The sequence below is a fragment of the Peromyscus leucopus genome, unplaced genomic scaffold (genome assembly GCF_004664715.2).
Source record: "Peromyscus leucopus breed LL Stock unplaced genomic scaffold, UCI_PerLeu_2.1 scaffold_299, whole genome shotgun sequence".
In the NCBI taxonomy this organism is placed as follows: Eukaryota; Metazoa; Chordata; class Mammalia; order Rodentia; family Cricetidae; genus Peromyscus; species Peromyscus leucopus.
This window is the reverse complement of record NW_023505177.1, coordinates 9,013-26,465: the sequence shown is the minus strand read 5'-3', so window position 1 is coordinate 26,465 and position 17,453 is coordinate 9,013. Positions and strand designations below refer to the sequence as shown.

The following is a 17,453-nucleotide window of genomic DNA, read 5'->3' as shown; positions in this document are numbered from 1 at the left end:
GCCGGCTTCTCTTAGTGCTTTGTGGTTAGTTCTTCTGTGGGAGGGTTTTGGTGGTTAGCAGACTGAGGACCAGGAGCAGGGCAAGGTCGGATGGCGCGTGCGTGATCAGCCAGCGCTTCTCTGAGCTGCACTTTCGGCTCCGCTCTTGGGTCTTTAAATATGGGGGGGGGGGTTTCTTCTGTAAGAAACCGTGGCTTGACAGTGTAAAATCCTCTTCAGAATAAGCCGAAAGTGGCAAATGGCAACCCTGGACCGCTAGTTCTTCTCTAGGAATGGCTCTGGAGTGTACTGGGCAGAGCATCCTACCCTCACAGCTGCAGACAACCTCCACCGGGTCTGGGTATTCAGGACCTCTTGCCCCCGCCCCAGTCCCCTCACCTTGCTTGGCTTCGGTTTCGGAAACACAGTGATCCCCACAGTTTCCCACTCGGCAGTTTCCCAACTTCAAAAGAGGAACTTAGCTGGGCATCTTAGCGTGCACCTGCCGAACGCGCACACAGGAGGCCTTCGGTTTAGTCCCCGGACCACAGAGAAAAAGAAAGAAAAAGAAATCCATGAAAGAAGCACGCAACAGTTTAATGTATTGTTTTATTTTAATTTGATTTTGTCTGCATTAGAAATAGAAAAAAAAAATACTTAGAATACCAAAGAGAACTGAATATAATTCCCGTGTGTGTAGGGCATATTGTACATGTTTTCAAATTTCTCCTGGGTTAAGAAAATGAAAAGGAAGGGCTGGAGCGATGGGTCAGTGGGTTAGGAGCACTTTGGCTGCTCTTCCAGAGGTCCTGAATTCAATTCCCAGCAACCACATGGTGGCTCACAACCATCTGTAATGAGATCTGGTGCCCTCTTCTGGTATGTAAACATACCTACAGACAGAACCCTCATACATTAAATACATACACACATACTACATACATACATACATACATACATAAATACATAATTTTTAATGAAAAAGATATGAGGTGTGTTATGGTTATTATTACAATATTTTTTCTCCTGCCTCCACCTTCCAGGTGCTAGGATTATAGGCACACCACCTTGGCTAATAGCATACAACTTAGACTGGTGACTTTTTAAGCTACTCGTAGAGAAAGGAAAATATTTTTTACCAATTATCTGGCAATAAGCAGACAGACGTTCAGGGGCACCTCTTTGCCTCAGTGCAGATTGCCATGGACTTTAGAAGCACTCGGCCAGTGTTCAGGTCTCAAATGATTGTGAAGTCAATATTCAAATAATACAAGAACACAAACATCTGCAATATGCTGAGTGAGGGTTGCCAGGCAAAGGATAACTATAGAACCACTGCCCTGTGCTTCTCTCTCAGAACTCTCCCGCTGCCCACTATTAGGACCCCAATGTAGGCTTCTTGCAAAAGAAGTGAGTCAAGGATTATAATTTCCCTCTGAAAACAACAGCAGAAAGGATGTTCCTTCCCTCCCTCAGCTGTCACTTATCAAATGCCAGCATCGTCTGGACATTGAGCCCAGGAGTAAAACCCAGAGCTGTAGATGATGGCTTACTGCCCTTTAAAGATTGTTAGTTGTCGATTTGATTTTCCCCCCAAAGGGTTAAAAAAAAAAAAGCTACCTCAAGATTTCATTATAAAAAAATAAATGCTAGCTCTAGTTTGTTTGAGACAAGGGTTCTCTGTGTAGCCTTTGAGCTTTTCCTGGTAGTTCTAATTTTTTTTTTGTTGTTATGGTGGGGCTCCAGACCAGGGCCTATCAAATGCTAAGCAAGTACTCTACCACAGATCTGTGTCTCCCAGTCTAAACAATTTTTTCAACACTGTCATAAAAATAATTAATAATAAAGGTAAAAGTGAAAAAATTATCAGCAGCTCACTCTGAGGCAACCACCCAGTATTCTTTTGTGTTCTTTCTGGCATTTGAATATTCAAAGGTAATGCAAAGCAAACTTGGATACACATGCTTTTCTGTTTTCTAAAATGCTTTGCTTTCCAAGGCATTGTGAGTAAGTAATCACACAGAATATGATTTCTGACATTATAGTGTTGGAGTTTGGGATGGAGGGAAGCACTGGGAGACTTACGTGGGAGGTCTGAACAGTTTCTGAGAAACTTGACCCCATTGCTGAGGTGCTTAGGGTCTGTCCACTCATCAGTGGGTGAGCTGCGCCCCCTATGAGGGCATCAAGCGTATCCCCAGCAGATGGGGAAGCAGAGAACTTTCTAGCTGGGTTAGTTAGACCCCTTCCAGGACCAGGTGCCTGCTACATTTTCAAGTCTTGCACCAGTAAACACTGCTCACAGACACCTGCTCTTGTTAGTTGTGAAGAGGGTCAGCAACGAAATGGAATTATAGCAATGTTTTTTTTACTTTCTTTTCCTGAAACTGATGAAATAAATGTAGGGAGCTGCTGTTGCATCCTGTAAAGATATTTTCAAGAAATTGGAAGATGGACACTCCAGTCAAGAAAAAAAAAAAGAAAGAAAGAAAAAGAAAAAGAAAGAGAGAGAAGAAAGTAAGAAAGAAAAAAAAAGAAAGAAAGAAGAAAAGAAAAGAAAAAGAAAAAAAGGGGGCAGGTTTTTGGTGTCCAGTTGCTATTGGTCCTTGCCTAGCCAATGCAGGAGGCCCTGGATTCAAATCTCCCCGGAATTGTGTGGGGCAAGAGGTCCAGAGCTTCAAGATTATCCTTGGCTTACAAACAGTTTGAGGGGAGCTTAAGCTATATGAGACCCTACTTCAAAAAAGAAAAAGAAAAAGAAAAAAACTATGTGCATTGGGGCTACAGAGGCAAGTGTATGTAGAGATTTCTGGAACGTATACCAGGTGGGCCCATGGTAGTTATAAGTTTCAGATAGACTTTTCTGGTCAACCATCTGCTGTTATTCATAGGTCATCAGACCTTATGGGTTCCACAAATCCAAGCGAAGTTTTGATTAGCATGTCTTATGGCTCAGTGTTAGCCCCTTTCCTGGAATAGCTGGCCTTGTGGTTAATCATTAGTGTACAATTGTATCGTTCAGTGGCTGGGAAAACAGAGACATTTTTCTTCACTGGTGTGGTCACTGGCTAGTTGCCCATGGCTCCTGTGAGTAACCCTAATTACACTCATTCATACACAAACACACAACACACACCACACACACCACACACACACACACACACACACGAGAGAGAGAGAGAGAGAGAGAGAGAGAGAGAGAGAGAGAGAGAGAGAGATGAAATGCATACGAACATGAGCTAAATAAATCGCAAAAGAAAGAAAGGAATGGAGGAAACGGGAGGAAGAAAACAGAAGGAAATGCTTTCAGAGGAAGATACCCCCCCCCCCAAGCAAAAGTCCAGGACAAGATAGAAAAATGTGGCCTTTTACCAGCTTGAACCTGTGGGGTGGCTTCAGTCAGAGCTCTCATCAACAGCAAAGCTAGTGAGCAACCAATAATACACAGGTCAGCTGTGTGTCCTCCGCAATGAGTGAATTTTTAAAATGAACTGAAAGCAGCAGAAGAAGTTTGTTCAACTTTCTGGTCAGTAAAGCTGCTCTCCTTAACAAATGAGTGTGAGTCACCATAAATTGCCCTTCACCTTCTGGTAGCATCTCTGTTTCCTGGTTTCTCTTCCAAACCATTCAATCGCAGCCTACGTTCTCTAAGAACGCTTTCCAACAACTTCCTGCAGACCACCATGCTTGCTATGAGCCTTCTCCCTTGAGCGAGTGCATCTCCTTACTTAATTACCTGTAGACTTCCTGTGGGCTGTTGTCATTTATTCTTGCTACTTAGTTGCTTTTGCTTTGGATTGCAGAGTCTCCCTACAGAGCACTGCCTGGCTTCAAAGTCACAATCCTCCTAACCTCCTCCTGGCTTGCAAGTCTGTACTACCTGTTGCTCCAGACTCAAGTAGACTTCTTGCTGTTGTTGTCGTTGTTACCTGACGGGGTCTCCTGTAGCCCAGGTGTCCTCGGAACTCACTACTTAACTGACTTCTAATCCCCCTGCCTCTGTCTCCTGAGTCCTGGATTGCTGGAATGTGTTACCCTGCCCACTTTATCCAGTGCTGGGATGGAAACCAGGGCTGCTTGCCTGCTAAGCAAGCACTCTACCTGCTGAACTACGTTTCCAGCCCTCTTCAAACTCACAGACTAGGTGGGGAAGCATCATGCCCGGTCTGGCAGATTCTTCAGTGTTCTTCCTCGAGGGCCAGATTATCCAGTGGGTGTATGTGATTGCCTGTCTGACAGAGGAGATCGGAAACTGTCTATATGGCCAACTCCAAGACAGAAGGATGGGAAGGAAAGATTAGTTTCTTTGACTTTGGGGAAGTGAAATTCCAGTCTCTATGGCTTGCTTTGGAGAAGGAAAAATCAGCCAGGAAGCCCAGGTAAAAAATGAAAAATACCCTAGGAATATCACAGACTCCGCCCATCCATCTGCCTGCAGTGGTTAGTACTATGGTGTACACCAGCGACGTCTTATATTTCTGTATTCCTTCTATACTCACTAACTGGAACTTTCTAAGGAAGAAAGTACCATCCTTTCTCTCCATTTAAAATTTAGTTTATTTACTTATACTAATATTATACAAAAATGATACAGATAATATATAGAGAGAGCTACAGATTGTTTATTGTATGAGTTATAATCTAACAATAACATTACTTTTTGCTCAAATTCTAAACCTGGCCATCAAATTGCTCAGAAGTCTACCCTTCCCCACTGAGCAGCGTTCCATTTGATTAGATCTACTCTTGAGGCTCTTCTTGCTGATATCATACTCCCCAGGTTCATCTCAGGCCTCCTCTCCCCAGCTCTGGAGGAACGCATTAGTGAACCCTGCTCTTCCTTTTGAACAATGGCATTTGGTAATCAATGGGCACTAGGTGTACTCTCACTGTGGATATAACCAGAACATATCTTTATGTACCTCTATCATATCTACCTAACATAATCAGAACGTTATCTTTATATACCTCTTATCATATCTATCTATGTGTCTATGTGCTCGTAAACCTGCTTGCCTCGTGGTTTCCTGAATCCTGGCACATGCCCTGATGATATTTAATTCTTTTGGTTTTGTTTTTTTTAGACAAGATCTTGCTACATTGCTCAGGCTGGTCTAGAACTGGACCCCAGCGATCCCCTGCTTCGGCTCCCAGGTGCCCGAGACTATAGGCTGACAGTTTGGAAGTTTTGCTCGTCTTTTGGTCCTGCACCAATGTGTCCATAAGCCTCAGAGGGACCTCACCATTTGCGTTTTCCAAGTTAACCAGTCACAATCATATTATTCAACATAGTGCTTCCTGTAAGCTCTTCTCACCTAAGACACTTGCCTGTAGCTAGAGTTTTCCTGCCTTGTCCACAGTCAGGACAAATCTTTGTCACCGCCAAAATCACATTTCAGTACAAATAAAATGTCACCATACTTGCCCTCCGGCCGTCCATAACAATGTTCTTTTCTGACTGCTCTGACCAAGCTTTAGTGCTAAAGATCCACACTGGGGCCCTCCCCATGCCGGGCAATCGCCTCACCCAAGCCCCCAAGTTTTCAATTTTGCCTTAACAGGTAGCATTTTTTCCTTACTGTTGGGAGATTTTGAGCATCTTTTTTATATATTTAAGCTTTTTTTTTTTCCATTTCTTTTGTAAACTATTTGATCTGTCTTTTCATCATTTTCCTAACCTTGGAACTCTCAAATCTCTCTTGCTTTGGATTTTTTTTTTAAAACATTCTCCATGTCAAATATTGTACCTACCTACTTATACTTGCTTTACTAAATCTTTTAAAACTACAAACTATTTGCATAGTATACTCATAATGGAAGAGAAACATTTAGAGTTATTTACTGGTTATTACAAATGGTCAACAGATGCTGGGCTGGGAATGGTAACACACACCTGTAATTCCAGCATTTGGAAGGTTTGAGGCTAGCCTGGCTACGTGAGGAGAGCCTGACTCGGGTAAAACAGATAAACATCACCGCTGACAAAACACAATAGGAAACCAGTCAGGATGATTATCAGGGCTTGCTAGTCCTGCCAGGTGTCAGGGGCTAAGCAGCCCGAACAAAGGCGCAGCTTGGAATCAAGAGAGGTTGTCAAAACCGGAAGAGACAGATCAAGATGGGGAGGAGGGTGGATATGCACTAAGTTTAGGCCATTCAGCTTAAGAGAAGGTTGTTTCCCATGGTCCTCTGACCCACCACTGTCACAGGCCAGTCATTTGTTCCCCTTCCTGGACAGCAGGTACCTGTCTGAAAATAGCTTACGATCAACACTCTTTCGTTTCTTCTGCCATGAGACTCATCTGTTCGCCTTTCCAGTTCAGTGTTTTCCCTGGGGCCTCTGCCCCTCAGAGGTGGAGACTGAAATACTCTGAGAGATCAACAAGCTGATTTCTCCAACCACGTCCCAGCCAGCGGAACACAGCAGTTAGCTTAGGAGCAGAACCTGGCGCCTACCACAGCAGCTCCAGGCAGCCAACGCCAACATTTTCTTTTTCAGACCAGGGCTTTTAAGACTCGCATCGAAAATGGCTCAGGCACCAACAGTCATCGTGACTCAACCCGGATTTGTTCGTGCTCCCCAAAACTCCAACTGGCAGACCAGCCTGTGCGATTGCTTCAGCGACTTCGGAGTCTGTAAGTGGGGGAAGGTGCCCCAACTTTGATACACTGCCCCATTCCCCCCACTGTGTTGGAAGTTGCTAACTTATTACAGACGCCTGGCATCCCGGAATGATGCAGTCAAAATCAAAGACAGCCTAATGATTACAGCTGATTTTTCTCCTGTATATCAAAAACAATCATGTTACCCCTAAAATAACTCTAGAGTTAAGGTAACATTGGAAGTCTTAAATGATTCTAAAACTGAATGGGCTTGGCCTAATAATTATAAACAGATTATACGTGAATGAAACATTTTTACTTGAACCTAATTTTGTTTGTTTTTTGAGACAGGGTTTCTCTGTGTAGCCCTAGCTGTCCTGGAACTCACTATGTAGACAGGCTAGCCTCAAACTCACAGAGATGCCTCTGCCTCCTGAGTGCTGGGATTAAAAAACTAGAAAAAAAAATCTCTTTTTGGTTACACATATATTAAAATCTTGTTTCATAGTTACATCGTGTCCCATCACAGGACACTTCTCAGCCAGTTTTGGCACAGCCTCAGAGAACTAATTCAATCTGTACAGTTAAGTTTTCCTGCATGCAGCAATAAGATCTCTGTCCAAGCGATCTTGGAAGAAAGTGAGGTGGGGTAGCAAAGGGGACCAGAGACTGTTCTCAGCAAATCAGGAACAAAAGGTTTACTTTGAAGCCTGTTCCTAAGAATCGTAAGGAAATACAGAAGCTTTAACTTGCAATGGAACGGAACTTGAAACCGAAGGAGGCTAATAATTACAGGAGAGCATAGACAGGAGGAATTACGTGCGAGCGCTCTTTGACTTACTAGGTAACAGGGTCGACTGACTAACGTGTCTCGGGACATTGTTTCTGACATCTGAAAATCAAAGTGATAATAAAGACTTACAATAGTCAAATTTCCTAAACATTAACATTTAATCCTCCAGCCCCAAGTCACCACTCAATTATCTGAATGTACAATTACTTGCATACTCGAACTTTAATGTCGGGTTGTCAGGACGGCTCAGGACAGCTCAGTGGGAAAAGTGCCCGTGGCCAAGTCTGACAGCCGGAGTTTGAGCCCCAGGAGCCACGTGGTGGAAGGAGAGGCCCAGCACCTGAAAATTATCCTCTGACTTTTACACTGTGCGTGCACTCACTAAATAAACTGTGATTTTTAAGGGGAGGGGGTAGTCGTCACTGTTTTGTGGCAGATTTTTTTCTTTTCTTTCTTTCTTTCTTTTTTTTTTTGTTGTGTTTTGGTTTTTCAAGACAGGGTTTCTCTGTGTAGCTCTGGCTGTCCTGGAACTCACTCTGTAGACCAGGCTGGCCTTGAACTCTGCCTGCCTCTGACCCTACCTCTTGAGTACTGGAATTGAAAGCGTGCACCACCACCACCACCACCACCCGGTTTATGGAAGATTTTCTTTTTTTTTTTTTTTTTTTTTTTTTTTTTTGGTTTTTCGAGACAGGGTTTCTCTGTGTAGCTTTGCGCCTTTCCTGGAGCTCACTTGGTAGCCCAGGCTGGCCTCGAACTCACAGAGATCCGCCTGGCTCTGCTCCCGAGTGCTGGGATTAAAGGCGTGCACCACCACCGCCCGGCGGAAGATTTTCTTAATGCAGATCTGACCAAATCATTCTCTCCTTACAAAATACTTGGTGCCTCTCCCTGGCCTTGGTGGCAGACGTAAACACCTCCTAGTTTGTCATCACACACACACACACACACACACACACACACACACACACACACACACACACCACCTTAGGCCTGTCACCCCTAACTTCATTCCCTACCCTATCCAGGACCTTGCCACAGTGAATGGATATGACAAATGATCTCGAAGAAACTCTGTTCCCTTTCACTCATTTTAAAATTTTCTAACCACGCTTCACTCTTCGGCTCAGGAGGTATTTACCACTCAGGGCTTGTAGGCTCTGCTCTGAAGTGAGCTGGTCCTCCACTGGACATTCTTTCCTGTTAGATCCCTAACGGATTCCAGTTGGAGCATGGTTAGTACTGAGGTTTTACCTGGAACATGGGTAGGTTTCGGTAATTAACACCTGAGTGGCGCTGCTGCAGAAAGAGCCGGATCTTTCCCGTGTGCAGTCGCTCTTGAAATGACGGGGGAGGGGGGCGTGTAACGAAGCTCCACAGTGAAGACGGACTTGGCAGCAGAGAGGGGAAAGGCCCCCTGTTGTGACCGCTCTTGGTGGAGCTGATGGGGCAGACGAGTGACATGTACCCCTGCTTTCGTGTTCCCAGGCCTCTGTGGGACGTTCTGCTTTACGTGTCTTGGTGTCAAAGTGGCAGCTGACATGAATGAATGCTGTTTGTGTGGGACAACTGTGGCGATGAGGACCCTCTACCGAACCCGATATGGCATTCCCGTGAGTCTCTCGCCTTTTATCATTCCAGTCTGCAACCGGATTTACTGTAGCCGTTGGAGGGGTGGGGTGGCTGCCATTTGATGGTAGTCCAGGCTCTGAGTCTGATTAGCCAGAGGTGTGTGGCGTGTACAGTCTTTAGTCCAGTCAACAGAGCAGTAGATCCTCTCCTTGTGTGCCCTCTCAACATCCTGGAAAGCAAGGACTTCATATTTGCAAGTGTGTAACACAGTAGAGGAGGATTATTTGGAACCTGTTATACTTCAGGTGCCTGAACTCTCCACCCCCCTGGTGATGCCTGTGTGTGGTGGGGGAGGGTCCACCATATTTTACCGACAAAGACTTCCAAGTGTGTAAGAGGTGTGCCCTGGTATCACAGAGAGGGGACATCCAATCCAAACTGTACGTGGGTGCACTTTGCGTTACACCTACATCACCATATGAAATGGGGTAGCATTTTAATCAGAGTTACACAAAGAAACAGCCCATAGGTAAGTAGATGTGCATGCACATGTGTACGTACACATTTTTATATATCATATAGGAATATGCATTATATATGTATATATATTAAATATATATGTGTATACTTGCCTCCCTCTGTGTGTGTAGAGAGAGAGAAAGAGACAGAGACAGCAGTAAAGAAAAAGTCAAATGGTGGTGGTGCACTCCTTTAATCCCAGCACTCAGGATGCAGAGGCAGGAGGATCAGGCCAGCCTGGTCTACAGAGTGAGTTCCAGGACAGCCAGGGCTACCCAGAAAAACCCTGTCTTGAAAAACCAAAAGAAAAAAAGTCATAGAGAGAGATGTGTTATAAAGTCATGCAGTGATGGAAACCAGTAAGTCCAACACTCAAAGCAGCTAGATAGTCATGAGTGAATTGAAGTCCACAGGCAGTGTACGAGCAGGACTCTTCCTAATTCAAGGGAAATCCATCTCCTCCTCTTCTGCTCCCTCTTCCTCTTCTTCCTCTTGTTCTTCTTCCTCTTCTTCCTCTTCCTCTTCCAAGGTCTTCAACTATTTGAGCATGGTAGCACACACACCTGTAACCTTAGGACTTGGGAGGTTGAGGTCGAAAGGTTGAGAGTCTGAGCTACAGTGTTTCCCTGTCAGAAGGAAGGGGAGGAAGGAGGAACAGGAGGGAGGATAAAGCTGAGGAGAGCTCAGTCAGTAGCTCTGCAAGCCTGAGTTCAGTCCCTGCCCTGGAAAGGGGGAGACAGATGGACCCCAGTGGCTCCCTGGCCGGCCAACCTAATCAATCAGTAAGCCTCAGGTCCTAATTGTAAGAAGGTCTTCAACTAATTGGAAGAGCAGTCCATCTACATTATGTGAGGTAATCTGCTGTATTCCAAGTCTACAGGTTTAAATGTTAATTTTATCTCAAATGAATCTTCGAAAACCATCTAGAATAATGGTAAAGCAAACGTCTATGTTCAGCTGTGGCCTAGACAAGGAAACACACAAGATTCATTGTCACAGGGACAAACAAATGTGCGACATTTTCTAGGGACCTATTTTATTTCAGTGATTTTTTTTTCACTTGAAAATTTTAACTAGTTTTATTTTATTACAAAGCAATGTTAAAATATGTAGCAAATTTAAACAGAAATATATGAAATAAAAAGTGAAAACGGAACCTTTTAATAACCAAGTCTACCACTTGGTAATAAACAATAACTTGTTTCTATCCCTTTAACTCATAGAAATACATTCGTGTAAATGCTGATGGTGTGTAAAACTGATAGTCTTGGAAGAGTACTTGCCAGTATCTCTCAGAGTGTATGTACCCTGTGAGCTAGCAATCTAATATTTAGGACACTACCCACTGTCTCCTGCCGGGCCTCTCCTGGAACCCCGAGACCCACATGAGGGGGCCCTGGGTCTGATCATCCAGAACCACCCTGCTGCTTCCCACCTCCCCTGCTCCGTGTTTCTGAGCTTTGGTTTATCTAGTGTAGTGTCCCCACCCTTCCCCAGGGCTGCTTCGGGTTGATGGATCTGCGACCCTGCTTGACTTTCTCCTCCACCGCGTTAAACTGCTCAGGATCCCCGGCCTTACCAAAGTCCCTGCTCCCTAGGTTGGCGTTCGTTTTTAACGGATGAAAACTCTGAAGCAAACTGTTCTTTAAATGATAAATCTCATTTTGTAGATTGTCAAGAAAAACAGCCATTCCCTAACTCCTTCACCTGTGTGACCCTCTACAGAGCAGTTTTTCTTGCTTTTCCGTTGAATATTCGCTTCTTGATGTAGGCTTTCCCTATGGACTTCACGGAGGCCTGGGCTGTGGTCCTGTCCTTCCTGGCTCCTGCCCACTCCCTCCTACACAGGTCTCCGTACCTTTGGCTAATTCCATGTCCAGCTTCTACATTGTGGCCACGGTGCTTCTTCATTCAGCATCACAGTCGATGTCTTATGTGGTCACATTTCCTGTCAAACTTTTACTTTTTTCACTAGTACTTAGGAGTACTTTGACCCCAAACTGTTTGCCACTTCCCTAATTCTCTTCCCAAAAACGTTCACAGAATCACGTGTCTCGAGTTTTTCATTCTGCTGTAACAACTTAGAGCCAGGAGTTTCCTGGTTGTGAGATCTGACTTTCTGAATCTCTTTATTGTATTCTTGGGCTTGATAGTTAGAGTGGATCTTCTCTTCTCAGAATCGTAGAGTACTGCAATGGAGAGGCAAGTGTCTTGTGGTCAGTTATGGTTTTCCTGGAGGTATCCTTCTAAACCAAATCCAGGGCCAGTGAGATGGCTGAGCAGATAAGCACTTCCTGTCAAACTGGAAGACCAGGACCCAAGTGGGGGAAGTAAAGAAATGACTCTTGAAGGGTTCCCTCTGACCCTGTGTGCATGCTTTGGTTTTCTTTAAAATCCACAAGCCGCAGCAGGTTATACATTCACACGCCTCCGTGGTCTTCCACAGGGATCTATTTGTAATGACTATATCACCACCCTCTTCTGTCCTGTTTGCTCTGTGTGCCAAATCAAGAGAGACATTAACCGGAGGAGAGCCATGAATGCTTTCTAAGGAGCTGGATGGTGAGTCAACGTGCGACTTGGGAAACAGAACTAGGGGCTGGGTAAATTATTGTTGGGAATAACAACTCAAAATAGCAGTTCCTTAAGTCTCCCCAAGCGCTTTCCAATGTCTCCACAGTACCAAGAACCCATCAGTCTGTCAGTCTCTGCTCTGCAGACACAGACTCTTTCCAGAAGATGTTTTGTTCGCAGTCAGATAGACATAGCTCCCCACCCACCTAATCCTGGAAATTTTCATTCTCAACATTAACAATGTGAACAAATCATGTAACCACATATACATACTAATGGGTCAGCACAACTAAACTTTTTTTTTCTCCAAGACATTGTTTTTCTGTGTAACAACAGCCCTGCCTCTCCTGGAACTTGCTCTGTAGACCCGACTGTCCTCGAACTCACAGAGAGCCTGCTCTACCTCTTGAGTGCTAGGAATAAAGATGTGCCACCACCAGATCCTGGCTGAACTTTTGTTTTTAATCTCAGAGAAATTAGTTCACTGAATCTTCGAGCTGGTTCAAAATAAAATATATTCCACGCTTCTGACTTCTGATGATCAATTTGGATATTCTGTCATTCGCTGACAATAAAACTGGACACAGGAAAGGGGTGAAGCTGGGTTGGTAGAGTGCTCACCAAGGGTGTACAAAGCCCTAAATTTGATTCTCGCTATTTTATAAAACAGACATACACCTATAATCCCAGCACTTGGGAAGGTAGAGGCAGGAGGATCAGGAGTTCAAGGCTAGCCTCAGTTGCAGAGTGAGTTTGAGGCCAGCCTGGGCTACATGAGACCCAGTCTCCAAACAAAACAAATCCACAGGGCTAGAAAGAAATTCCAGCACCCACATGATGGCTCACACTGTCCGTAACTCCAGTTCCAGGGAATGTGATGCTCTCTTCTGGACTCCATGGGAACTAGGTGCACATGTACACAGACAGGCATGCAGGCAAAACAGTCATACACATAAAATGATTTAAAAAAAATTTAAAAACAGACAAATAAGGGAACCCTGATACACTATTAGAGGAGAGGAACCTATGGAATATAATGACCCAGTGCAATTCAGCACTTGAACTGGATCCCGGAACAGAAAAGGCAGCTTGGTAAAACTGAAGGAATCTGAATCCAGTCCACGCTGTGGTAACTAACACCTGATGATAACTAACAGGGAAACGGGGCACAGGGTGTCTGAGAACTCGGCACCACCTGTGTTAAATTCCCAGTGTTTCTAAGATGCTGTTGCAGATTAATGTTTATTAAAAACAGAAAGGTAGATTGAGGAATTCTGTGCTACCCTCACAGGGGAGAGCTCTTGCTGAAGCCGCTGAACCCAGAACACACCTCTTCAGCCGGAGTATTTCCAAATCTTTTGCAACTGAGATACGATGGATGACGAGATAATTCCAAGAAGATGGCATTTTAGAAATTCGACTTTCTGATTTATTTTAAATGGATGTTGCTGTTTGACTTGGCTTCTCCTCGCTCCCGTATCATCAAATATTCCAGCTTATGATTATTTTACACTTGAAACATAAACCAAATAAAAGATTTTACTAAGAGGATTGTTTCGTTTTGGGTGTGGTGCCTCACAGGTCTGAAGTAATTGCTATACTCCCAAGCCGCTCTTTCAGCCCTTGCTACACACATTCTTTACGCATCTTTGCCTTCACCCAAATGCTTCCATCACCAATTAATTTTAAGGATTCAGCCTCATCATTGCACCCCCACACCCCTCCCGCTCAGGTGTTCAGTGTCTGGACTTTCAACAACAGCAGTTCAGCACTTGGATCCTCGAAGCTTGAGGTGGGGTATGGAAGCTACGAGCTACAGATAATGAACTGTTCTGAGACACTTTCCTTCCCTGTTACTTATCAGCATGTTTCTAACAAAGCAAGGCCTTCCATAGTGAACATTCCAGGAGCAGTCAGACTTTTCTTTGGTCTGCCAGCTCACAACAAAACAAAACAAACCACTCGGAGACTTGCTAATTATGAAAGCTTGGCCTATAGCTAAGACCTTGTCTCACTAGCTCTTATGACGTAAATGAATTCATTTATATTAATCTACATTTTACCTCATGGCTTTTTACACTCTCTTCCATCTCCCATTTCCTGTCTGTCTCGTCTGGCATCTCTCTAGCACCTAGATTCATCTCCTTTTCCTCTCTCTGCCCGGAGGTCCTGCCTAACCTCTTCCTACTGTTGTGCCCAGATCGTGACCCCAGAGAGACCACCAAAGACGAGCATGCCGGAATGCAAAAGCAAGGTTTAATTCTGGATATCCAAAAGCAATACAAGCCTAGGCAGGGACTTCATCCAATACATCCAACGCAGTGGAGGCTGGAGGAAGCGCCCACCTGTCTGCAAGTTCAGTTTTTAAAGGAAAAGTCACAAGGTTACATCATTTAGGGGTGCTAGTACGGGTACAATTCTGATTGGCTCGCTTCTAGGGACTTCTAGAAATTACTTCTAAGGGAGTGGTTGCCCGCCACCATTTCTCATTGGCTGCCCTCAGGTGGAGGCATTTCTGTGATCAGTTACCCTGGAAACCAGGGAGAGGACATTCCATAGTCTGGCAGGCATTACCTCGTGACTATCTTGTGGCTCTGTACTTTTACACTTCCTGGTTTCTGGAATCTGAACTGACTGTCTCAGTAACTTCTGGCCTGTTCCAGTAACTTATGGCCTGTAGCTAAAAGGAGCAGTCTTAGGCCTTTAGTTTTGGGGTGAGAGCATTTTGGTCTTATTTTGGTTCCACATTTCCCCCTTCTCATGTGCCTAATGGAACCCAATCATGGGTTTTGGACAGTTAGCTCCTAAGTATCCCTCTCTAATAATGGCCATGTATAGTTAGCCATCTTGTCTTTATGCAGGGAGTTTTCTTTTGACCCAGCATTTCAGCCTTTTCTGAACAGGGAATATGGGTGATGTATTCTCTTCTGGAACTGCTTCGAGCTGGCATTGGGGCGCTGATGTCAGGGGGCCCCAAAAGGCTGAAAAGCTAGTCAAAGACTGGGCAAGGGGGCATTTGTCAGAAGCATGTAGCTGCCTGACCCCATAGGGACAGACAGGGAAGAACCATGTTAGCTGGGCTGGTCCACGTCAGCTTTTAGCAAGTTTGGAGCTCACAGTCGTCTGGAGCAGTGGAGTCAGCAACTGAAACCTGGAGGTGACTGCCAGCCAAATGGAAATCTGTTGAGACAAATTTAAACTAGGAACAGAAGTTAAAATTTATGAACTTATTTGGAACCCTTAGGTCCATACCCTTAGCAATGGGAAAAGCAGTAGTCCCAAGACCAGGAGAGAGGAAAAATACCATCTTTGGGAATACTTATCTGGGGTCGACCTCTGCGAAGTGGGTCTAGGTTTTTATGACTCTTTTGATCCTTTGAGGCCTACTTACAAAATGACATAAAAGTTTTAGATACATTAGTATTACCAATCTATACTGAAATCCATAAACAGCAGAAGTGGACTCATGCCTTTGAGTCCCAACAAGAACTACAGATTTGGGTTAAAAGCTTGTGCATTTTCCTTCTGTCCAGAAAGCCAGGCATAAATTGGACAGAGATTTTTGACCTGATGAGAAGCACTTTTAGGTTTACATTTAGACATATTTAGATGACATCTAAAACAAATCCAAAATGTTGAGCTTGTGACTGAACAGTAAGTAGTCATTGCTCTACCAGCTCATCAGGGCTCCTAAATGTTAAGCTCTGAACCATAGAACAGGAGAGTAATCTGAAACATATCTCATTTTATACTCATATCTGAACCTTTATGACTTACTTAAACTTTTATATCTTAGAACATTTTCCTAAAAGTGAGCTAACAAGAAAGCTATAGCCTTGCATGAGGATCTGGTTGATGCTGCCATGCTGACAAAGTTAGAGCTAGCCTGCCATCAGTACTGTCAGAGATCTGAGAAGGATAAACTATATCTGAGTGCAGACCAAGAAGCTTCCAATCCTATAAATTACAGGGACCAATCCTACCCAGGTCTCCATACCGTTGGAGGCACCAGTCAGAACAGCATCAATCTTCTTCCACCATCAGGTCCATAAGGCAGAGTATTTTTCCTGTGGAATAGGACATGGAAGACTGACCTTGATCAGACAAAAGGGTGCAATCAATTCCAGTGTCCTACTGCTTGTCCACAGTCTGGGCTGGGTCCTGTGGTAGGCGTTGCATCGGGGCATCTTGCCCTGTGGTCAGCGTTGTCATATTTCAGGCAGAGACGTTGTGGTGCCTCGTACGTAATCTTCTTTGGAGACCTTGGGTCACTGCTAGGATCTGGAAGCCTGTCTGATATAGTAAGCTTTTAGATCAACATTTAAATGCCATATTCTGCAGATCTCTGAAGTATGAGGGCTGTCCAGGTATATCTGAATAGACAAACTTTGTTTCAAGCTTAACCCTAAAAACATATGCAAGAGACTGAGTAAATGAGTAAACTTACATCAGTACTTACTTACCCTGACTACAATTAAAAAACTTGATTACTTATTACTGACTATTTTATGTTCTCTAACAGTCTACAAAAGTAGCCTAAAAACAATGCTTTTAAGTTGAAGCTCTTCTAGCATCAAATATAGTTCAGTAAAGAAACCAAAACAAAATATCATTATACAACATTCTTAAGCCTGAACGTACTTGGGTAAGAAGAAACATTTTTTAAGCCATTGGTTTTTAACTATAAAAACTGTTCTTAAAAGACTGAGATCTCTCAATGTCTTCCACCACTGCAACTAGACTCTTTTTGGAACTCTAGTCCTGCCATACATTTGCAAACCTCAGCTGTTTCCTATGATTCCTTTATGTTGCAAAGTTTGGTTGTCAGAGCAAGGTATATTCCTGTGAATAAAAGCATTGATGTGCAGCTTTAATATTAATCAAATACCTTATTTATTAAACATATGTTGCCATCTATTTAAATTCTCTAGAAACTTGCTGTTGAACATTTGGTAAAGACATAAGTATTAGGTGTTAACCCGAGTAGATCTTTATAACCTTAGTAAAAGATGGCTGCCAGCACATGGCTGCCCATGAGGTCACCAGCCAAAATGGAGGAAGCCACGTGGTTGCTGTTTAAAGCTCATTTTTTAAAACAATAATTACTTTCACACATACACAAGTTGATCCAAGTTACACACATACATACATACAGTTAAAGCTTGCTTACATTTTCAAGTCACATACCTGTATACATACACACATAAGCAGTTTGCAGAATCATTAGCCATTCTTAAGATGAAAACCAACCGGAATCAACTTTTAAATTCAGTATTTGCAGGTATAAGAAACCATAACAAATCACATCCCCTCTGACCTTCTACGACCTTCCATGTACCCTCAGTCCGTTCCTTTCATCCCTCAGACATTTACTCCAAATTCCGCTTTTTCTTTTCTTTAAAACAGAAACTCT

The 17,453-nt window shown here is 43.8% G+C and overlaps 1 protein-coding gene across 1 annotated transcript; it reads left to right on the top strand.

The window, feature by feature from the left end:
* The first annotated feature begins 6,478 nt into the window (after nt 1-6,478).
* LOC114695731 (placenta-specific gene 8 protein-like) lies at nt 6,479-13,591 on the top strand. Its single transcript, XM_028873184.2, has 4 exons — nt 6,479-6,615; nt 8,864-8,988; nt 11,913-12,028; nt 13,332-13,591. The coding sequence occupies exons 1-3, from the start codon at nt 6,507-6,509 to the stop codon at nt 12,015-12,017; spliced, it is 339 nt and encodes a 112-aa protein (XP_028729017.1). The 5' UTR covers nt 6,479-6,506; the 3' UTR covers nt 12,018-12,028; nt 13,332-13,591.
* The last annotated feature ends 3,862 nt before the right edge of the window (nt 13,592-17,453 follow it).

Excerpts from the sequence above, each read along its gene's own strand:
- LOC114695731 (XM_028873184.2), top strand. The coding sequence starts at position 6,507 with ATGGCTCAGGCACCAACAGTCATCGTGACTCAACCCGGATTTGTTCGT. Across the intron at positions 6,616-8,863 it reads CTTCAGCGACTTCGGAGTCT|GCCTCTGTGGGACGTTCTGC; the intron begins GTAAGTGGGGGA and ends TCGTGTTCCCAG. Across the intron at positions 8,989-11,912 it reads GAACCCGATATGGCATTCCC|GGATCTATTTGTAATGACTA; the intron begins GTGAGTCTCTCG and ends GGTCTTCCACAG.